At 39.9% G+C, this 20,482-nt stretch overlaps 1 protein-coding gene across 2 annotated transcripts in view; it reads left to right on the top strand.

Moving 5' to 3' along the window:
- Positions 1-20,482, top strand: part of ARMC3 (armadillo repeat containing 3) — an 89,086-nt gene that overhangs the window by 47,972 nt on the left and 20,632 nt on the right. For both annotated transcript variants that reach the window (XM_061181591.1, XM_061181590.1), the window contains exons 10-13: positions 12,561-12,810; positions 16,850-16,986; positions 17,785-17,953; positions 20,364-20,464. In XM_061181591.1, coding sequence (XP_061037574.1) covers positions 12,561-12,810; positions 16,850-16,986; positions 17,785-17,953; positions 20,364-20,464 — 657 coding nt within the window. The remainder of the gene's footprint in view (positions 1-12,560; positions 12,811-16,849; positions 16,987-17,784; positions 17,954-20,363; positions 20,465-20,482) is intronic.

Raw genomic sequence — 20,482 nt, 5'->3', positions numbered from 1 at the left:
GGAAACACTCCCATTTACCATTGCAACAAAAAGAATAAAATACCTAGGAATAAACCTACCTAGGGAGACAAAAGACCTGTATGCAGAAAACTATAAGACACTGATGAAAGAAATTAAAGATGATACCAACAGATGGAGAGATATACCATGTTCTTAGATTGGAAGAATCAATATTGTGAAAATGACTATACTACCCAAAGCAATCTACATATTTAATGCAATCCCTATCAAATTACCAATGGCACTTTTTACGGAACTGGAACAAATCATCTTCAAATTTGTATGGAGACACAAAAGACCCCGAATAGCCAAAGCAGTCTTGAGGGAAAAAAACGGAGCTGGAGGAATCAGACTCCCTGACTTCAGACTACACTACAAAACTACAGTAATCAAGACAATATGGTACTGGCATAAAAACAGAAACATAGATCAATGGAACAAGATAGAAAGCCCAGAGATAAACCCATGCACCTATGGTTCAACTAATCTATGACAAAGGAGGCAAGGATATACAATGGAGAAAAGACAGTCTCTTCAATAAGTGGTGCTGGCAAAACTGGACAGCTACATGTAAAAGAATGAAATTAGAACACTCCCTAACACCATACACAAAAATAAACTCAAAATGGATTCGAGACCTAAATGTAAGACTGGACACTATAAAACTCTTAGAGGAAAACATAGGAAGAACACTCTTTGACATAAATCACAGCAAGATCTTTTTGATCCACCTCCTACAATAATGGAAATAAAAACAAAAATAAACAAACGGGACCTAATGAAACTTCAAAGCTTTTGCACAGCAAAGGAAACCATAAACAAGACGAAAAGACAACCCTCAGAATGGGAGAAAATATTTGCAAACGAATCAACGGACAAAGGATTAATCTCCAAAATATATAAACAGTTCATGCAGCTCAATATTAAAGAAACAAACAACCCAATCCAAAAATGGGCAGAAGACCTAAATAGACATTTCTCCAAAGAAGACATACACATGGCCAAGAAGCACATGAAAAGCTGCTCAACATCACTAATTATTAGAGAAATGCAAATCAAAACTACAATGAGGTATCACCTCACACCAGTTAGAATGGGCATCATCAGAAAATCTACAAACAACAAATGCTGGAGAGGGTGTGGAGAAAAGGGAACCTTGTTGCACTGTTGGCGGGAATGTAAACTGATACAGCCACTATGGAGAACAGTAAGGAGGTTCCTTAAAAAACTAAAAATAGAATTACCATATGATCCAGCAATCCCACTACTGGGCATATACCCAGAGAAAACCATAATTCAAAAAGACACATGCACCCCTATGTTCATTGCAGCACTATTTACAATAGCCAGGTCATGGAAGCAACCTAAATGCCCATCGACAGATGAATGGATAAAGTAGATGTGGTACATATATACAATGGAATATTACTTAGCCATAAAAAGGAATGAAATTGAGTCATTCGTTGAGACGTGGATGGATCTAGAGACTGTCATACAGAGTGAAGTAAGTCAGAAAGAGAAAAACAAATATCATATGTTAACGCATATATGTGGAACCTAGAAAAATGGTACAGATGAACCGGTTTGCAGGGCAGAAGTTGAGACACAGATGTAGAGAGTAAACATATGGACACCAAGGGGGGAAAGCCGCGGGGGGGTGGGGATGGTGGTGTGCTGAATTGGGCGATTGGGATCCACATGTATACACTGATGTGTATGAAATTGATGACTAATAAGAACCTGCTGTAAAAAAAAAATTAAATAAGATTGAAAAATTTTTTAAAATACCAAAAAAATTAAAATAAAAAAGAAGCAGACTCACAGATAAAAAGAACAAACTAGTGGTTACCACTTGTGGGCGTGGGCAATATAGGGGTGGGGAAAAAAGGGTATCATGGGTTTATATGAAGTCACGTGTGTGAAACTTTTGGAAATTGTAAAGCACTGTAAAATTTTTAAAATCTTTCATTCAATAAAAAATTTTTTACAATACAATTATTTCAAGACCTATAGAGAAGTAAGTCAAAACTGTGATTTTGATATAGAAAGTAATCAGGTCTCTGTTGTCTACACACAGATCATACTAACTCACTCTGATTCTTTATACTTACTTCATGTTCTGTCCATAAAGAACTGGGCGATTTCCTTAAATCTGAGAGACCTTGTTATCTCCTCTTTCTTATTTTTTTACTTTTTGTTTTTAATACCCCTTCTTGACTTCCCACAACAGCAGTGACTCAAGGAAGTTTTAAATGGCAGCACATATAGTGGTTACGTAAAAAAAATTTTTTTTTGATTGATTGCTGGGCCACCGCTTGCTTCCACAATACCAGAGACAAAGAACTCTTCCCTAGGGACCATCCTGCCATCATGTAACCTACAGTCAGGACCACAATAAAGGAAATGAGGGAGATAAGTAAGGAGTACGCCCCAAGGGGACTCCAGAAAGAGACAGAATGCCCCCAAATTATATGGATGTGCATTTTGAGTGCTTTGGGAACTTTTCAGCGTCCTCATTTTACATGGATGACGTGTCACTTTGTATTATCAGTATTAATATTTCTCTTCACTAACATAGAAATAAAGCATTGACTGAATAATTTTAATACCTAGTAAAATTATTCATGGGGTACTATGCCTAAAAAAGCCATGTAATGTGTAGAGAAAATTTTTGAAACATATTCCACATACAGAACTTCAAGAAAAGACAGCACTTCATTTATTCACAGTGACCCAACTCCCTATCCATTCGGTATTTTTAGGGAAGGGCCTGACCTTGAGTGATTTCTTGGAATGTTAAATCTCTCTAGTGTGCATACAAAGCACTTTTCAAAGCTTTTTTAAATTCCCACCCCATTAAATAGAGTTAGTGGAAGTTAGTATACATGTATATTTATTTTTACAAATATTTTAATTTCTTTTATTCTGTAGACTTAAGTATAGACTAGTGCTATTCCTTAAAATTGCCTATATTTTCTTGTGTACTTGAGGCTGTAGTGCAGTGAATGATGATGGTCATTTTGAAGGAGGGAAAAAACCACCTCTCAAAGCTGGCAAAACATCACAAGATTCACTTCCGCATCTCTGTTCCTCTACAGGAAGAGATGGGATACGTACCTCCCAGATGGCTAGAGATGTGTACCATCACCCTTTGAGAATAAACTTTAACATCCGTTCTAGATCATACTTCTTGGCCAATATGCACAGATTCACTTAGAGTAAGTGATCTTGTCGCTTACAGTACTTTTTTTTATCAAAGAAACATTGACCATAGAAATAATCCACTGTGATTTACAACATTAAAATGCAGTCTCGGGAAAAATGCAAACTCATGTTACAGACGTGATGTATGGGTTGGACTTGATAATGCTAAAGTTCCGCGGTTATTGTCTTTGTTAGGGTTTTTCACAGGGAAAATGTTTTCAGAGTTCCATATTCCTTCTAACAGTGGAGGAACTGTGTCTTCATACTGACCCCTAGTGGCAGTTTAGGAAGAAGTTGGGGGAGGGGCAAAAAAAGGTGAAGGTTTGCTCTGTTTTTTAGTGAAAACGCACACTAATTTAATTTGAAATACTCTTCAATATGTCTAAAATAATATTTTAAAACATTACTGAAAGATTGTGATCTGGAAAGCATTCCATTGTGGTGCTTTTAAAGAGATAGTATTCTACTGCTAACTGTGTGTTAATAGATGCTTGTCTTCGTCTCTTTTTAAGGTGAAGTCATTTCAGAATATTTTGACACATTAATTGTCCTGGTGACTGAATATCGGCTGTGCTATATAACCATATAGGATAAATATAATACACTTGACCGACATAAATTAATCTTGTTGTTAGGTACTTACTCTAGAGTTGAATTTTTGCTCTTGACTTTATATAATAGAAAAGATTATTTTGTTTTAAAATTCTGACATCTTACTTTGTTGTCAGATGCTACCTCCTTTGAATTAGAATGCTCACAATATGAGAATCCTGCAAGAAAACTTGAGTTAGTTTCCTTTTAGAAAGTTCAGTTTTGTAGTAAGGATGTTTCAAACTTTTGTATTCAGGATGATACCTCAAAGAACTTTATTTAAAGTGTTCTTCACTATTCTAAAAGCCTTCTGAGTTAATAGATAAAATAGATGGGAAGCATCTTCGTGGTAAACTTAAGTATTATTCTTGCCTTATTTCCATCCAAGTTTACTGAGTGGATACTTTCCGTTTCTACCCCCCTTAGTGCCTAGATTCCTCCTCTGCTGTGTGTTGATAGATGCCTCTGATTTGAAGGAATATATAGAATGAAAAGCTGGATTTTGCAATAAAAACAAGTTGATTCCATACCCCCATTTTGTGTCAGTTGATGCCTAGTCGACCTTCACAAACAGTTTGAATTTTGTTAGCTACAAGTTTTGTGAGGCTAGGTGAATCCCATGAAATGTTCATTTAGAAACTTATCTATGCTGCTTTTATTACCTAGAGAGCAGAGACTAACATTTGCATAACCTTATTTTAAATTTGCTGCTACATCCTTCAGGTTTAATTTCCACTGTTACTGATTTTAAGAGGAAATCAGTTTGGATACCTTTATATTGTGTGATTTTTCCCCTAAAATTTGAAGCAGTGCTTAAAACCTACATAAATTCCATTTTTACTCATCTTTGACTTTTCAATATTAATCCTTTTCCTTGATTTTTCTTCCCTCTGAAAATGGCCTTTATTACTCATCTGTTGCCTAAACAAAGAGACTTGGGTGGGATGCTTGAGGAAACTGCTTCTGCTCTAGCCCTACAGGGGTTGGAGATTTGACTGTCTAGCTGAAAAGTTGTCTGAAAATGAAAATTTCATACACACATGCAAATTTGGATACAGGATCCTATTTTCCCATGATCCAAGAAATGGAGACAGGATATAGGAAAATCTCTGCCCCTGTGGCTCACTGAGTGTGCGTGGATGATGATGGTGATGATGGGGATGATGATGTTGATAGTGATGGCGAAGATGATGATGATAGTGATGATGATGATGATGATACCTGGCCTGTGTGGCCAGGCGTTGGGCTAAGTACTCCAAATGGAATGTATCACTAAATCCTTGAAGCAGTCCTGTGAGGTAGGGAATATTATCATCACATCCATTCTGCAGATGAGGAAATATAGGCACCGTCTTTGCTCAAGTTCACAGAGGTGGGATGGACACTTCACACCGAGGCAGTCAGCTATGTACATCCAGAGGGAGCTCGTGACTTTTCTCTCTCTCTGCCTCCTGCTCACTATCTCTGCGACTCTGAACTTCTCTAAATCTTCAAACCAAATGTTTCCCTTTGCCTTCCTGGTCTTTCTGGATTCTTCCAGACTGCAGGCACCTTTGGAGAATTGAATTTCCATCCCCTCCTTTCCTTCCTTCCTCCTTTCTTCCAGGTTCCTTTCCCTGTTTTCCCTTCTCTTCCTCCTCTTCCTCCTCCTCCTCCTTAATATTCTCTTTATAAGAGAATGAGAAAGAGGAAAAAATGTATCCAATGGTTAGTAAGAATTTCCCACTATGCTATACATCAAAATGGTCTCCCTTATTTCTCATTCCCTGAGGAATGATGAAGTGAACCAAATCGATTCTGGTTCTTTTTTTTCTACAAAATACAGTACTTTTTAAAGCTTAAGAGACTGATAATTGTAAAAAAGATAGTGAACTAAAAGACAGATCATCATGGTTTTAATTCTGTGTCTGTTGACTGACTTGCTTCCTGAGCAAGTCTTACTCTCACTAAATATTATCTTTCTTAACTCTAAAAAAAGTGAATCTGGATTATCTATTATATTTTGTGTGTCTAAGCGATTACCCTTGATCCAGGATCACAGGGAGCCTGGAACATACCTTCCACTAGGAACTAGATGGGATCACTCCTTACCACTTTTGTCATTTTATCCCAGAGGCTGAGGAAGTTATTATCTGTGAATTTCGGTTTCTTTTGTAACTGTTTCACAGTTACTCGGGTGTTCTTTATGTGCCAGGTACTGCTCTAGGCTGTAGGGATCATGACAATGCTTCCATGAAACTGCTTTCATGAAGTTTACAGTTTGGACCGGGAGACAGACAACACACGAGTAATTTTAAGGTAATTTCAGAAGTGATAACAGGATAGATGAAATAAAACGGCACGAAGTCATAGAGAGGGGCATGCATGACACCAGCGTTGTGAAAGGGGTCACAGGAATGACACAGCTGGTCAATGACCGTCGCTCTGACGCTCTCTCTGACATTAGAGCTGATGAGACGAGGGTAGTCCTGGCAAGGGCCAGGGGGTTTTATGTGCCGTCACACTAGAGATTTCAGCGTCCTTATTTTTTTTAGTTAAGAAAATCAACAACGTGGTATTTCTAATTACTTTGGGATTGTGGCCCTTGTCATATCCAGTTATGTAAATAGACTGCTTTTCAGGCTAAACAGAAACATTTGGTAACTGCAGAAGCCATTTATTATGAATGTTCTAACACCTTGACCATTATTCCTATTTTATCAGAAGACAAGTCAGCCATGTAAAATGAAGACAGTTGTTCTTTCCTGATGGCAGCTAGTTAATTATTGGCAGGCATTCCAGCTTTTTGAAATAGAAGGTGGCATGTATGGAAGTGAAGTATCGTGACTGAACAGATAGGTCAGTAAGGATTCCATGTCACTTGTAAGAAAATTACATTTGATTTCCCTGCACCTTGATTGACTGCCTCGTAATTGGTAACAAAAACCCGCATGCTCTCTGTGGAGGTGCTGGGTTGGCGTGTGCTCATCTCTTTGCAACTAGCAGTTTTCTCTTGAAAAATCATGATGTCACAGCAACTGTAGCATAAAAGCATGTTCTGGAAGTTCCCAAATCACACCTGCTAGGACACATCGATATGATGGAAACAATTTGGTTCCACATACTTTTAAATATTTTTTTTTTGCATTTTTTTCTTATTTTGCTATAGGATGCAAAACTTCCCACATCTGTTTCTATGTCTGGGTTTCACTTTAATAATAGAGTTACTTTACACTCTTCATTTTAAGCTTTTTGCCTGCAGCTAATTGTGATTCTCTCCCTTACTATGGATAAGCATCTTTAAATAATACTTTTTTCAAAGGAGACAATACTCTTGGATACTTTTGTCAATCCTGGGGTTCAGCCAGAGTTGGGGGGCACATATATTAGTCTTCTGCAACTGTGGGGCTGCTGCGGGGTGATGGTTCTTTGGGACTCAGAAACTGATCAATTTAACAAACACCCTCGACTTCTCGGGTCATTACCTTTGAAAAACTGGCTGGGATGAGAGTCAGGAATCCTGTTCACAGCATTCCAGATCCGGCTGCGATAACCAGGAGATCTGCTTATCATAACGGCCAGCACCCCACCCCCCTCGCACCTGTATAGACTCGCCGGGAGCCCGCAATTAAACTCACCAACACTGAGTCACTGCTGCATATGCACCTCTCTTCACCACTTGCAGCGTGTCTGCCACCAATATGTCTTCCTTGGTGTGACAAACCTCACGGAGACATATGAAAAGCCGTGCTGGTAGGAATGGTTGTAATCACTGTTAACAAACAAGGTTCTGATTGCCAATATTACCATCTGTTCCAGCGGGTTCCACATATCCCCCTGTATATGGGCTCTGTTAAACAGATTTTCTGTGCGGCCCAAGGTCACCCTTGATTCATGTAACCAGCCTTTGCAGATGAGTTAAATGTGAGTCTCCAAACAGCAGTAAGGATCAAAATCTGAGAGGTACCAAATCGTGTCCTCTGATGACACAACCCAAACAAACTGTGTTTGCAGAGAAAGAATATCCACATCCCTTGATACATGAGAGGGACAGATCCCAAAGACATTGTCTAAAGTGCAAGATTTCATCTATTAAACTTCATATAAAAATGACTTCATGGAGGGACTTCCTTGGTGGCACAGTGGTTAAGAATCCACCTGCCAATGCAGGCGACACGGGTTCGAGCCCTGGTCCGGGAAGATCCCACATGCCACAGAGCAACTAAGCCCGTGCACCACAACTACTGAAGCCTGCGCTCTGGAGCCCGCGAGCCACAACTACTGAAGCCCGCGCGTCTAGAGCCCGTGCTTCGCAACAAGAGAAGCCATCGCAATGGGAAGCCCACGCACCGCAATGAAGAGTAACCCCTGTTCGCTGCAACTAGAGAAAGCCCGCGCGCAGCAACGAAGACCCAACGCAGGCAAATAAATAAATAAATAAATAAATAAAATAGTAAAAAAAAAATGACTTCACTATATAATCAGAGAAGCCTAGGCGTGAGGAGGAAATAAACTGCTTTTAAGAACAACTATAAGTGATACAAGCGGAGATCCCCATATTGTTGGATCCCACCCCTTCTTGCAAACTTCACACTGAGCTAAGTACTTTTCCCTCTCCACTTCTGGATGCCAGCAGAGGTTTTCATCACTCCCCTTGAGTTGATTCCAGTCAATTAAAATGTATCGATCTTCTCGGCACTGGGGATATAAAAAGACTCACATGCTGCCTAAGAAGTAGGCACCAGGCGTAGACATGGCAGAGGAGGGGGTGATTAATAAGGAGGGGCAGTGATGGACGTGGATAACTTCACCGAGGAAGCGGTGAGTGAGCTGGTTTTGCAGGGTGAGCTAGGGGTCCTCAGGTAGAGGTTCGGGAGGGATTTGGGGACAAAGGGAGCATGAAATAGCATTGTATTTTCAGGGAAGCATAAATAGATGCTATTTGTGCAATTGAGTTTTTCCTTAGAGCTCTTAGTGCCCATGCTGTAACTGTGGGGCTTGGGGACTTAATATGAAAAACTATGTGCTGAATTCCTTTCCGTAACAGGTGCCGTAAAATAATATTTCGAGATTGTGACTCTTCTCTGACTGAATACTTGTGCCAAAACCTCATTTCTTAAAAGGAAATGTATACGTTTAGCAAACGAATGCTCTGAGGACATGTGAAAAAGAGACCTAACCTAGTTTTGGGGATCAAGAAATGCTTCCTTGAGGAAGAGACATTTGTGCCAAACTTGGCAAGATGAATGGGAATTATCCAGGGGAAGGGACATCCGGGAGTGAGACCAGAGTGTGGGCACACCCCGAGGTGAGACGGAGCCTGGTGTATGGCAGGTTGCCAGAAAGGCCTAGGACACGATAACAGGAAGAGGTAGCGGGGTGCATGGGCTGCTGAGGGAGGTGGGGTCAGCTCATGATTGGCCTCAGAGGCCACGTGAGAAATCTGGGGCTTTATCCTGAGCAACGGCAAACCGTGGAAGTTTTAAGTAGGGGAGAAATAAGATTATTTTTAAAAAATCACTTACGCTGTAAGATGGAGAAAGGATTGGAGGGGATGAAGGGAGACCTGTTAGGAGAGTACTTATATCAATCCACAAGATATAGGATGTTGAATTGGATTCAGTGGGAGAGATGGAGATGGAGAAAAGGAAGCGATCTGAGAAATATGGAGGAGAGAAATAGTCAGGACTTGGTAATAGACTGGATACACATGACATGTCGAACTTCACTTCTATTTACATATGTCAAATGACATAAACAGATGTTTTTATACATTCCCATATTTGGTTTGTAGTTTGGTTAATTTCTGTTTCAATTTACATTTTAAACTCTTAATTGATTAAACTCCTAATTGATTAAACTCCAGCCGGATGGAGACTAATGATAGTAAATATCAGAAAATAGTTTCAGATTGTTGTGATGATATATGGCCCTGTAACTCTGGATTTTGTAACAAAGCAGTTTGACTTCTGTCCTATTCATTTGGATAATGCTCTACCATCTAGGAGACTAAAATGTGTCTTAAAAATAGGACAGGCTTCAGCTTGTGTATATGTTAGACTTGGGGAAAAATAAGACAGAATGTCTTGGGTTTGAAAGCACAAAATTAATGCAGTTCTTTTTTTAAAAAAAAGTACAAATTCTGCACTCTATTTCTATGACTGAAATTAGTTTTTTTTTAAGTAAGACTAATAGCTTGATTTTCATATCATAAGTTAATCTCAACTATGCTTTTTGCACTTAGAGCTGCACGTAGCAAATTATGGGCAGATATGTACATATAATATACGTTGCTCTCCCAGCTGTGCCTGTATGATTTGTCTTTCGGTGCTGGCAGTTATGTTCAATTTAGTAAAAGCTATATTCCACTGTGTACTAGAATCTTTGGTTTTTTTAAACAGCTAGGTTTTTATGTACTTCCCTTTACTGCCTCCATAAAGAGCAAAGAAAAAGCAGAAGGTAGAGTATAAATGAACCAGGGGCAGACATGCCTTCGTACAGGAGAAAGGGAGAAGCAAAATCCAAGCAGAAAGGCTGAGAGCAGAGACATACCTGATGAAAATCCCTGAGTCTCCATGACCCAGGTTTGTTTGTTTGTTTTTACATGAACTAGAGAAACTAAAACGATGGAGTATGATCCTACATACTTACTTAAATTTTCCCTAAACTCCCTGATACACACACAAAAGATAAAGCCTTTCAGAATTTACTAGTATGCATTTACCTAAAGCATTTCTGGCTTCTATCATGGATGCCGTTGAAGTACCTCCATTGTGTGCTCTTTCTTTACTCTCCAAGATGTGTTAAAAAATGAACATTGTCAAAGATAAAAACCACTAAGTGACAAAGGAATCGTGCATTTTAGCCAAGGTGTGTTTATAATGATTAAAAAAAACACAGAGTATTTGGTTTAAGGAACTGATTGCATCAAGTGCATCAAAAATAATTCAAAGGAAACAATTTTTTTTGAGAAGGTTTAAGCTTATGTTAATTAATTAGAATATATGCATAATTTAAAATTCTTCCTGGCATTTTTTTTAAATTCAGTGTTGAGTATGAGAAGTTCCTGGTGAACTAATATATTAGAGCCTCCAAATTTTCCCTTATTCATAAAATCAAATGACCACCGTGTCAGTTAATAATAGGAGAGAGACGTAAATGTGAGATTATCTTAAGAGTGTTTATTTTATCCTCTAGGAAAGGAAATTAAATGCTGTTCCTCAGGCTGCCATAGTGAGATGCAGGGCCTTCCTCTCAATATTTTTCTTGGGCTTCCTCCCAAATTTTGGTCACATGTCATCTAACCAAATTTTAGTTTTAAGGGACGCCATCCCAGAGAAAGACTAGGAGATGCCACAGAGGGTTAAATAGACACCAGGAACTGGAGGAGGGGAAACACGGAACTGAGTGCTGACTTTAACTTGGTATCAATCAGTAGGGTGTGTTTTCTGGATGGATTTATATAAACCGGGGGTGGGAGGTGTGTTCATGGTCAACACCAAGGAGCCCTTCGTTCTCCAGAGATGTTGCCTCTAGTCATTCCGTTCCTGCCCAGTGGCTGCGGTTAAGTCTCCTTCAGAGCTGGTTTGTGCCTGATTCACAGCTTCCTTTCACCTAAAGCTAGCAGTCTCCTTATTGAGGTTGTGTTTGTATTCTGCTCTCTGATGAATAATTGTGATACCTTCTTTTCTTGACACCGTCAGTTCTCCTTCACAACCAGCAAATTCAAGTGACAGAACCAAATTGAACTCATCAGAATACAGTGATGGGCTAAACTACATAGCCTCACTTCTTTTTTTCAGTGTTGGTTATTACTGTGATCCTAAATTTTTTTTAAAGTGGCAAATATAAACTGGAAAAAGATGTTCGTATTATTGAAGTCTCAAGTGTATTTTTATTGTCTTGATTAACTCTATTTCTATGATGATTTAAATGGATTTTTAACATAATTTGGGGTTTTCCTTTAAAACCAGGATGCTCTATATATCTTACTGCTTGAAACATCTTATTTGAAGCAATTCCAAACATTAAAGAACATAATTAAATCAACTTCCACTCTTTAAAATGATCTCTTTTTTTTATTTTTACTATTTTATGAGCTTTTTGAGTGATTACAAAGCAAGGACTATAGAAAGTATAGTGTTTTTAAAAGGAGGTTTAGGATTTCTAATTGTGGGAAAACGTTTTTATACTAGAAATAGGAAATTTAACAACTGGATATGCCTACATTACTAAAATTATTCTTATCAATATCATGACTTTGATCTTGATGTTTAATTTGTAAAAGCAACATCCACCCCCAAAATGATTTGCTGCCTTCAAACGTGTTAACATCTGCCTACAGTTAACAGCCTCACTTACAAAAAGGGAAGATGAGCTGAAGAATTTTAAATTCCCATGCTCACTCATTCCTCCCATTTAAACCTTTGTTTTCTTACTGGTTAGGAATATTTTAATAGACTTTCTTTGAATAGAATTTCCTGGTCTTATAAGTATCACTGAGTTAAAAAATGAATAGCTGTAGTAGGGTTTCTAAGAAGCAGTCATGCATTTTCCTATAACCCAAAGCTGCAGACGTAGGGAAAGGATTATTTAAATTCATTCATAACCCCCCAGACTCCATTTAAATCCCCAGAGCCTCAATTCCAGGTTCATTGCCCAGGTAAATTAATTTCTTTCTGAAATTGTCTTCAGGCACTCGTTTGTTTTATAAGCTTAGTTGTATGCTCCAAAGATCATTTCTTGAACAGGGGTGAACGGCATTCATTTCTCCTTCATTGACCCAGTGCTGCTGCCGAAGGTGATGGTATCGATGCGTTAATCAATGCCCTGTCCAGCAAACGAGATGGAGCCATAGCCAACGCCGCCACAGTGCTGACGAACATGGCCATGCAGGAGCCCCTGCGTCTGAGCATCCAGAGCCACGACGTCATGCACGCCCTGCTCAGCCCACTGCACTCTGCCAACACTGTCGTGCAGAGCAAAGCCGCTCTCACCGTTGCTGCAACCGCGTGTGATGTCGAGGCCCGGACAGAGGTGAGCATTTGCATCACTTTCCTTTTTCTCTTTCTTCTGGTCCGTACCTACTGGTGCATTAATTTGAAACATTTTCAAGTATTTGAACCTACCCATCACTTAAGTCCCTCAAAATTGGTGCAACACATTGGAAAACAAATTAGCATCACCCAGCAAAGAAGGTGAGCGTACCCTATAATGTGGCAATTCTAAGTATATACCTAAGACACTCTCTTGTCTCTGTGCACCAGGAAGCATTGTTTATAACATCTCAACAGCTGGAAACAAACCAACTGTCCAGCTGTTAAGAGAATGGATACATAAATTTGTGGTATATTCATAAAATAGAATCTTGCATCAGTGAAAATGGATGAACTGTAGCTACAGACATCAACAGAGAAGAATCTCAACCAGCATAATGCTGAGCAAAGTCAAGTTCAGAAGAAAACAGATGTGTGAATTCTATTTATATAACGTTCAAAAATATGCAAAGCAAAGCAATATGTTGTTTAAGCACATACATATAAAACTATAAAGAAAAGTGAGAGAATGATTGACCCCAAATTTAAGAAATTGGTTGCCTCTTGGGGGATCAAGGGGGTCGATGTGTTTGAAGAGGAGCACACGGGGGTTCAAGGTCATTGAAATGCACCATTTCTTAAGCTGAGTGGGGGACACTCAGGTGTGCCTTTTACTATGATGCTTGAAATTATAAATATGGGTTACTCACACTCTTCCGTTTCTCTTGTATTTCAAAAATTTAAAACATGGAATTGTATTTTTTACAAGTCTACCATATAAAAGTGTGTTTGGCCCATTTCATAAAGACTTGATATAAACCTACAAACGTACCTTTTTCTCTTGCTTTTTTCCTGTTTGCTTGTCGCGTGGCACTCATTCAAACAGCCTAGGACTCTGTTCCTCTCTCCCCAGTAAAAATAACAATATGGAGCACTTATTATGCACAGCCAGTGTGCTAAGCACTTAACATGCATTTAAGCCTCACTTGAAATAGGTATGTTTGTCACTACTTCGAAAAGATACGTGCACCTCAATGTACATAGCAGCATTAGTCACAATAGCCAAGATATGGAAGCAACCTAAATGCCCATTGATGGATGAATGGATAAAGCAGATGTGGTATTTATACACAATGGAATATTACTCAGCCAGAAACAGAATGAAATTCTGCCATTTGCAACAATGTGGTTGAACCTAGAGGTTATTATGCTTAGTGAAATAAGTCAGACACAGAAAGACAAATACTGTTATCATTTACATGTGGAATTTTAAAAATAAAACAAACGAATGAATATAACAAAGCAAACAGACGCACAGATATAGAGAACAAACCAGTGGTTACCAGGGAGAGGGAAGAAGGGAGGGGCAAGATAGGGGCAGGGGAGTAAGAGGTACAAACTACTAGGCATAAAATAAATAAGCAACAAGGACATATTGCACAGCACAGGGAAATATAGCCATTATTTTGTAATAACTTTAAAGGGAGTATAATCTATAAAAATATTGAATCACTATGTTGTACACCTGAAACTAATATAATAAACCAACTATATATAATCTATGTAGCATGTAAACCAACTATACTTCAATTTTAAAAAAAGAAATAGGTACATTTGCAATCCCCATTTTATAGAGGAGGAAAATGAGGCTAAAAGAAATAATGTGCTGAAAGCAGAGTTGATGGGTCGGGAAATCAGGGACGGCGAACACGCCTTTCTGAGTCCAGAGCCCCTGTCCTCACACTGTGCTGTCTGCTCAGACAACTAACAAATCTCTTCTGTCTCTTAGATATTTTTTTCTACCCCCTTCTTTGTTCCTGTTGACTCAGTTCATTTGTATTCATCCATTAAGGTAGTAAGATAGTCACCAAATATTTTTTTTACCAGCTACCACGTGCCAGGCGCTGCGGTAGGCAGCGGCAACACAGTGATAAACAACACTGTGTTAGTTGGTCATTCCTCCATGCGGCTCACTGAGCAGTCCATCCATTTCCTGGAATACTGCAACTGACTCTACGGCCCTCCCTACCCCTGCCACCTCCTATTCCCCAAACTGCCTCCAGACTGATCTTTCAAATGTATGACCCTCATCACATCATTGCAAGTCCCCAGGCGTCTGCCACTGCCCCATGGGAACAGCTAAACTGCTTAGTGTGCTATGCAAGGGCTCGCAATGATCCACCCCTACCTGCCTAAGCCTGAACTCGCTTCCCAGGTGTAACTCTACACTCCAGAAATACCATACGATTTGAATTCTAAAATTCTCTTATTTACACCTCCTTGATTTCTCTGCTTGGAAAGCTGGTCTCACCTTTGTTCACCTGATAAATGCCTGTCTCTCCTTCAACACCCAGCTCAGCCATCCTGTCCTCCATGACGGCTTTCTTTAGTCTTCAAACGTGGACTCAAACGTCCTGCTCTGTGCTCACACCACCCCCTATGCATGCTTCCCTTGAGCTCTGTTTTGCATTAGTTTTTGTATGAAAGACCATAAGCTCCCTGAGGCTTTAGGGAAGGGAACTGAGGTTTTCCTTCCCTGCGTCCATGTCATTGATCTATACTTGGCACACAGTATATGCTTAATAAACAGTTGTTGAATGAATGAGTGAATGAATGAATGGAGGAATGAGTGGAGAAATTAATAAATGAATTAGATATTTGCCGAAAGAACACGTGGAGTCAGATTGCTATCTTATACTCAGATATAAAGATGTTCAGAAATTTGGCTTGCTAAGCATCAGATGCTTCAAGTAACCTCTTCCAAGCTTGCCCAGGTCACGTGTGCTAATGTGTAATCCCCGTTAGAGTCCCTGTGTTTGAGCAGAACATGATTGGAAGTGGATCGTATCTCACAAGGGCTCCTGTCTTCAGATACTACACAGAGAGACCTGTAGAATATTCTTTTTTGTCCTCCGGGCTCAGATAATACAGTATTACATTTCAAACAGTGAGACAAGAGCTCTGTCGAATCTTCTTTTTTTTTTTTCCCTGATTGGAACAATTTTATACATGTGTGATTTCTTTTAATAGTGTAATTAACGTAGTTCTCCCCGATTCTCTTCTTGTTCTTTTTCTTCTCTTTTTCACTCCTTGAAGCAACATGAGTGATAACAAAATGGATCTCCTTCTGGTGAATTGCTTCAGCATTGCTTCATCCACACTGCTGACGTCATGGCCCTGGTCCAGTGACACGGGTGGCACTAGCCTGCATTGGTTACTCCTGCCTAGCTTTGAAGACTGTGTCCATTTCCTATTGCTGCTGAAACAAATGACCACAACTTAGTGGCTTAAAGCAATACAAATCTATTACCTCACGGTTTGGGAGGTCAGAAGTCTGAAAATGGGTCTTATGGGTTAAAGTCAGGCTATCAACAGAGCTGTGATCCTTCTGGAGACTTGAGGGGGAAATCTGTTTCCGGGCCCTTTCTAGCTTTTACCGTCCACCTGCATTCCTTGGCTGTGGCCCCTTCCTGTCTTCAAAGCAGATTACTGCAATCTCTGTTTCTACAAGTCTCCTTTCTCTGCTCCTCCCACTCTTATCTCCCTCTTGTAAGGACCCCTGTAATGAAGTTGGGCCAACCTGATAATCCAGGACCATCTCCCTATCCCCAGATCCTTAACCACATCTACCAAATCCCTCCCAGGGACAAGGGCATCTCTGGGGGCCCGTGATTCTGTCCTCCACAGGCCAGATGGACACGCAGTGGTGAGCAGCAGAGTGAATGAACATGGGGCATCCCGCTTGTAGAGGGGAGAGGACAGGCTCTTTGCCCTGCACCCACCCCATGTAAACTCACAATGACCTCCCTCAGTTACTTTACTGCGGCCTCTTCTTGACTTTGAACACCGCGCTCCTGTCTGTAAGGTTTTTGCAATTGATTCTTTCCCCCTGAATTTAATAAATCTAAACATGGACACATCCTAAAATGTTTTTACATAGTCAAAACCCTTTCAACAATCAAAAAATGAGATTTTTTTTTTTAGCATGAATGTTTATGTTCTGTACTCTTAATGTGTAAAATTTTGGCTTCCATTTCTAGCTGAGAAATTCAGGTGGGCTGGAGCCGCTGGTTGAGCTCCTGCGTTCCAAGAACGACGAGGTCCGACGGCACGCCAGCTGGGCCGTGATGGTCTGTGCCAGTGATGAGCCCACGGCCGTTGAGTTGTGCAGGCTCGGGTGAGTGGAGCGGTCTGGAGGGTGTGGCTCAGATGAAGGACACACAGTCTCCACGCCCGCTGTCAGGCCGCGGGGCGTTCAGACGCTCTGCGGGTCGCAGTCCCTCTGAAGGGACCGCCTGCAGAAGCGGGATCCTCCCCGCTCCTCCCCCGAGAGATCTCCCCCGCCACCGCCACAAAATCATCTTCAATGTTTCCTTTTCCACTTTTTCATCCTGATAAACGCTTCTCTTTCACTTTCCTCCGCTTTGCTAAGCACAATCCTATTTGTCGCTCAGCTTTCAAGGCTAAATTAAAACGGGCAAGCCATGACTGCCATCTCTGTTTTCTCCCCCACAAGCCGTTCCACCACAATGACGCCTTTAACCAACCTCACCACATCGGTTCCCTTACCAACAGCCTATGAGTCAGCTGCCTTTAGCAACTCAGCCAAGAGGGTTTCAAGGTTCCACAGACAGATTTACCCTGTTTCTAACCATTTTTGTTCTTTGTATATGCCACCTGGTTAGCTGAAAAAATTGGAGTCCGATACTAATTTTGCTTTAAATGAAGAACTTTTTCTTCCTAAAGTGTCCTTTTCAACTGTTTGATTATGAGTTTCTACATGGCATGTATGTTCTCAAAAAGGGCTGATTTGTCTTCATAATTCTGTCAGGATTAGTTTACCTAAAAGGGTGGGATGGTTTTAACCTTTCCATCTCAATTCTTCATTCAGGATCTTAGTGAGGTGTATGAATGGGAACTTACTGTTGGATTGCTTATATAAGGCAAATAATGTCTTTTTTGCTTTTATTGACAGGGCTTTAGATATCCTTGAAGAAATTAATCTATCAGTAAGTCGAAAAAATAAATTCAGTGAGGCAGCTCATAACAAATTGCTCAACCACCACCTGTCTCTGAAATACAGCCAGACTGGCTATTTGTCATCAAGTAACATAATTACTGATGGAGTCTATGATTATGGTCGGGTAAGTGGCAGCACTAATTTGTATTTTAGTATGTGTGATCAGTTCTTCTTGCATCGTGATGCCATTACGTTGCAATTTTATAACTGCCTAACATAATTTATATTTTTATAGGCAGAAATTTGGGAATCAGAACTTCATCCTTAAACTTTGTCTGGTTATAAGATTTTGCATTTGTGTACAGTTTTAACTAGAATCTGATGACCTGAACTTAAATTAGTTTGCTGTTGCTAGTCTCAAGTTTCAAAGAAGATATAAAGCAATCGGCTTTTATATTACTTCTAGGGCTCAGTGTTAATGATAATGATATTGTCAATAATAGAAGTATAAGTTTTTATTCTATTAATTATAATCTAATTGAAATTAACCAAATTGTAATACTGAATTTTAAAATGTAATGTAGAAGAATATTATTTTACTTAGCTGTGTTTGTGATTACGATTTTAAAACAACTTACAGTGTAATTCAGTGTTAATGTTAAGAGAAATGGGAAGCTAAACATTAGAGTCTTGAGGGCTTTTTGACATTACTGTCTAAGTCAGCATGTTCTACTTCTTCTGGAAACCAAAAGCAATAAGGAGAATGGGGAAATTTTTTTAAAAACCTACAAATCCCATTTTAGGCAGAAGTAGGAAATTGGTATGATCTGCAGACTTCAAAAATATTTAAAAGTCCCTGGGATCAGGCAGAAGTTACACAGGAGGAAGAATGAAAAGGGAAAAAAAGCACAGAGAGGGACAAGAGTGGTAGCGGATCTCAGAAAGCACCATCAAAAGTCTATACTTCCCGAGGGGATGGAGAACTCAGACATACAAAAGCTATATGCTTGGTTCGCAAGGGGGTAGGTGGGCAGGACCTCAGGAACCGGGGTGAGCAGGGCTGGCGGCAGAAACCCTCTTGGACGAATCTGGTTCAAAGAAGCAGAGGCGACAGGGCCATAAAAGAGTCACAGCTAAGCCGTATTTGCAGTAAACACTGTATCGTGGTAACAGAATTAGAGACATGTTGAATAACCAAAACCGCTAGCCTAAAACTTTTTCTCTTCCTTCTGCTTCCGCCAGCCACTGCCACCACCATACCCTCCATAACAGATACACACAAACCACCGAGAAATTACTGCTCTCGTTCAATGATGAATAATTTTAAAAGAACAGGTGCCACATTATTAGCACAAAGACGCTTTAAGAAAAATGAGGAAGAGAGCAGAAAAACCACCAAAGAGCACTTACCAGAGCACTTATCTGTTGCCATGGAACAGATAAAACTGTGACAAAATATATTTGTTCATGAGTTTTTAAAAAAAAAACTTAATGAGACAATTTCCTTATGAAGGAGAACTCTCTGATTCACTCTAAATATTAAGTTTCTAGTATTTCAGGCTTTAAATGTGTCAGTGAACAAAAGAGACAAAGATCTCTACTCCCATGGTACCAGTGAGAGGAAACACAATAAACAATAAATCTCACCAATACATTCTATCACGTGATCGAAATGATAAGCGCTGCAGTGGGTGGGGAGGAGAGCAGAGAAGGATAAAGGGGCTGAGGACACTGGAGTTGATGTGGTCAGGTAGCCCCACTGAAAGGGTAATATCTGAGCAAAAAATTTGAAGGAGGTGAAGGACTTCTTAGCCTTGGGGATAGTGGGGAAGGAGCTTTCTAGATAGAGGAAAGAGCTAGTGCAGAAACCGTGAGTAAATGTGGTTGGCACACTCAAGGAACAGCAAAGTCGGTGTAGCTAGAACTGAGTCAACCAGGGGCGGAATAACAGACCAAATCAGAGCAGGTAAGAGCAAGCAGCTCATGGAAGTCTTGTAGACCATTGGAAGGATTTGGGCCTTTACTCTGAATGAAGTGGGAAAACACGTCAGGGTTCTGGGCAGAAGAATGACACGCTCTGTCTTACTTTAAAAGAACCATGAAAAGTATCTTGGAGGAGAGAAGGATCTATTACTTGATTGGAAAAAGAGCTCACAGGGTGATCTGGTCTAACCCTCTTCACCAGGCTGATAAAATTGCTAGTATAGGGCTTTGTCTAGCTTGTTGTTAGTTATCCTCACAACATTTTTAGTGATCTGTTTAGTAATTAGTTACTCTTACAGACGATAAGCTCTTCCTTATGTATATGGATAGATTTTCAAACTCAAATACTTCCAGGGGCCAAGCTGATAATTATGGTATGAAACAGTTAAGTATCAAGTTAGAGAGACTGGGGGGGGGGGGCAGGGGGAGGGGGAATTGGAGGGTGTACCTTGCCCAAAAGCAAGACATCCACAAGCTTCAGTTTCCTATTTTTAAGTGTGTGTGTGTGAAATTAGATACCTCAAACAGTTAAGAACCTATTCTATCAGTATTCATTAAAAAAATATATAATGCATGCAGATATTACTTTTCAATTCTTAAATTATCTACAGATAAATCCTGGCACCAAACTTTTGCCTTTGAAGGATCTCTGCTTACAAGAACCAAGTGACCAACGTGCTATACTCTTAGTTAACAGTAAATCTTCTGATGCGTGAGTCTTTGCGGGGAG

Source organism: Eubalaena glacialis, chromosome 2, assembly GCF_028564815.1.
Source record: "Eubalaena glacialis isolate mEubGla1 chromosome 2, mEubGla1.1.hap2.+ XY, whole genome shotgun sequence".
NCBI lineage: Eukaryota > Metazoa > Chordata > Mammalia > Artiodactyla > Balaenidae > Eubalaena > Eubalaena glacialis.
The sequence above is the reverse complement of the archived record's forward strand: the minus strand, read 5'-3'. Positions and strand labels throughout refer to the sequence as shown.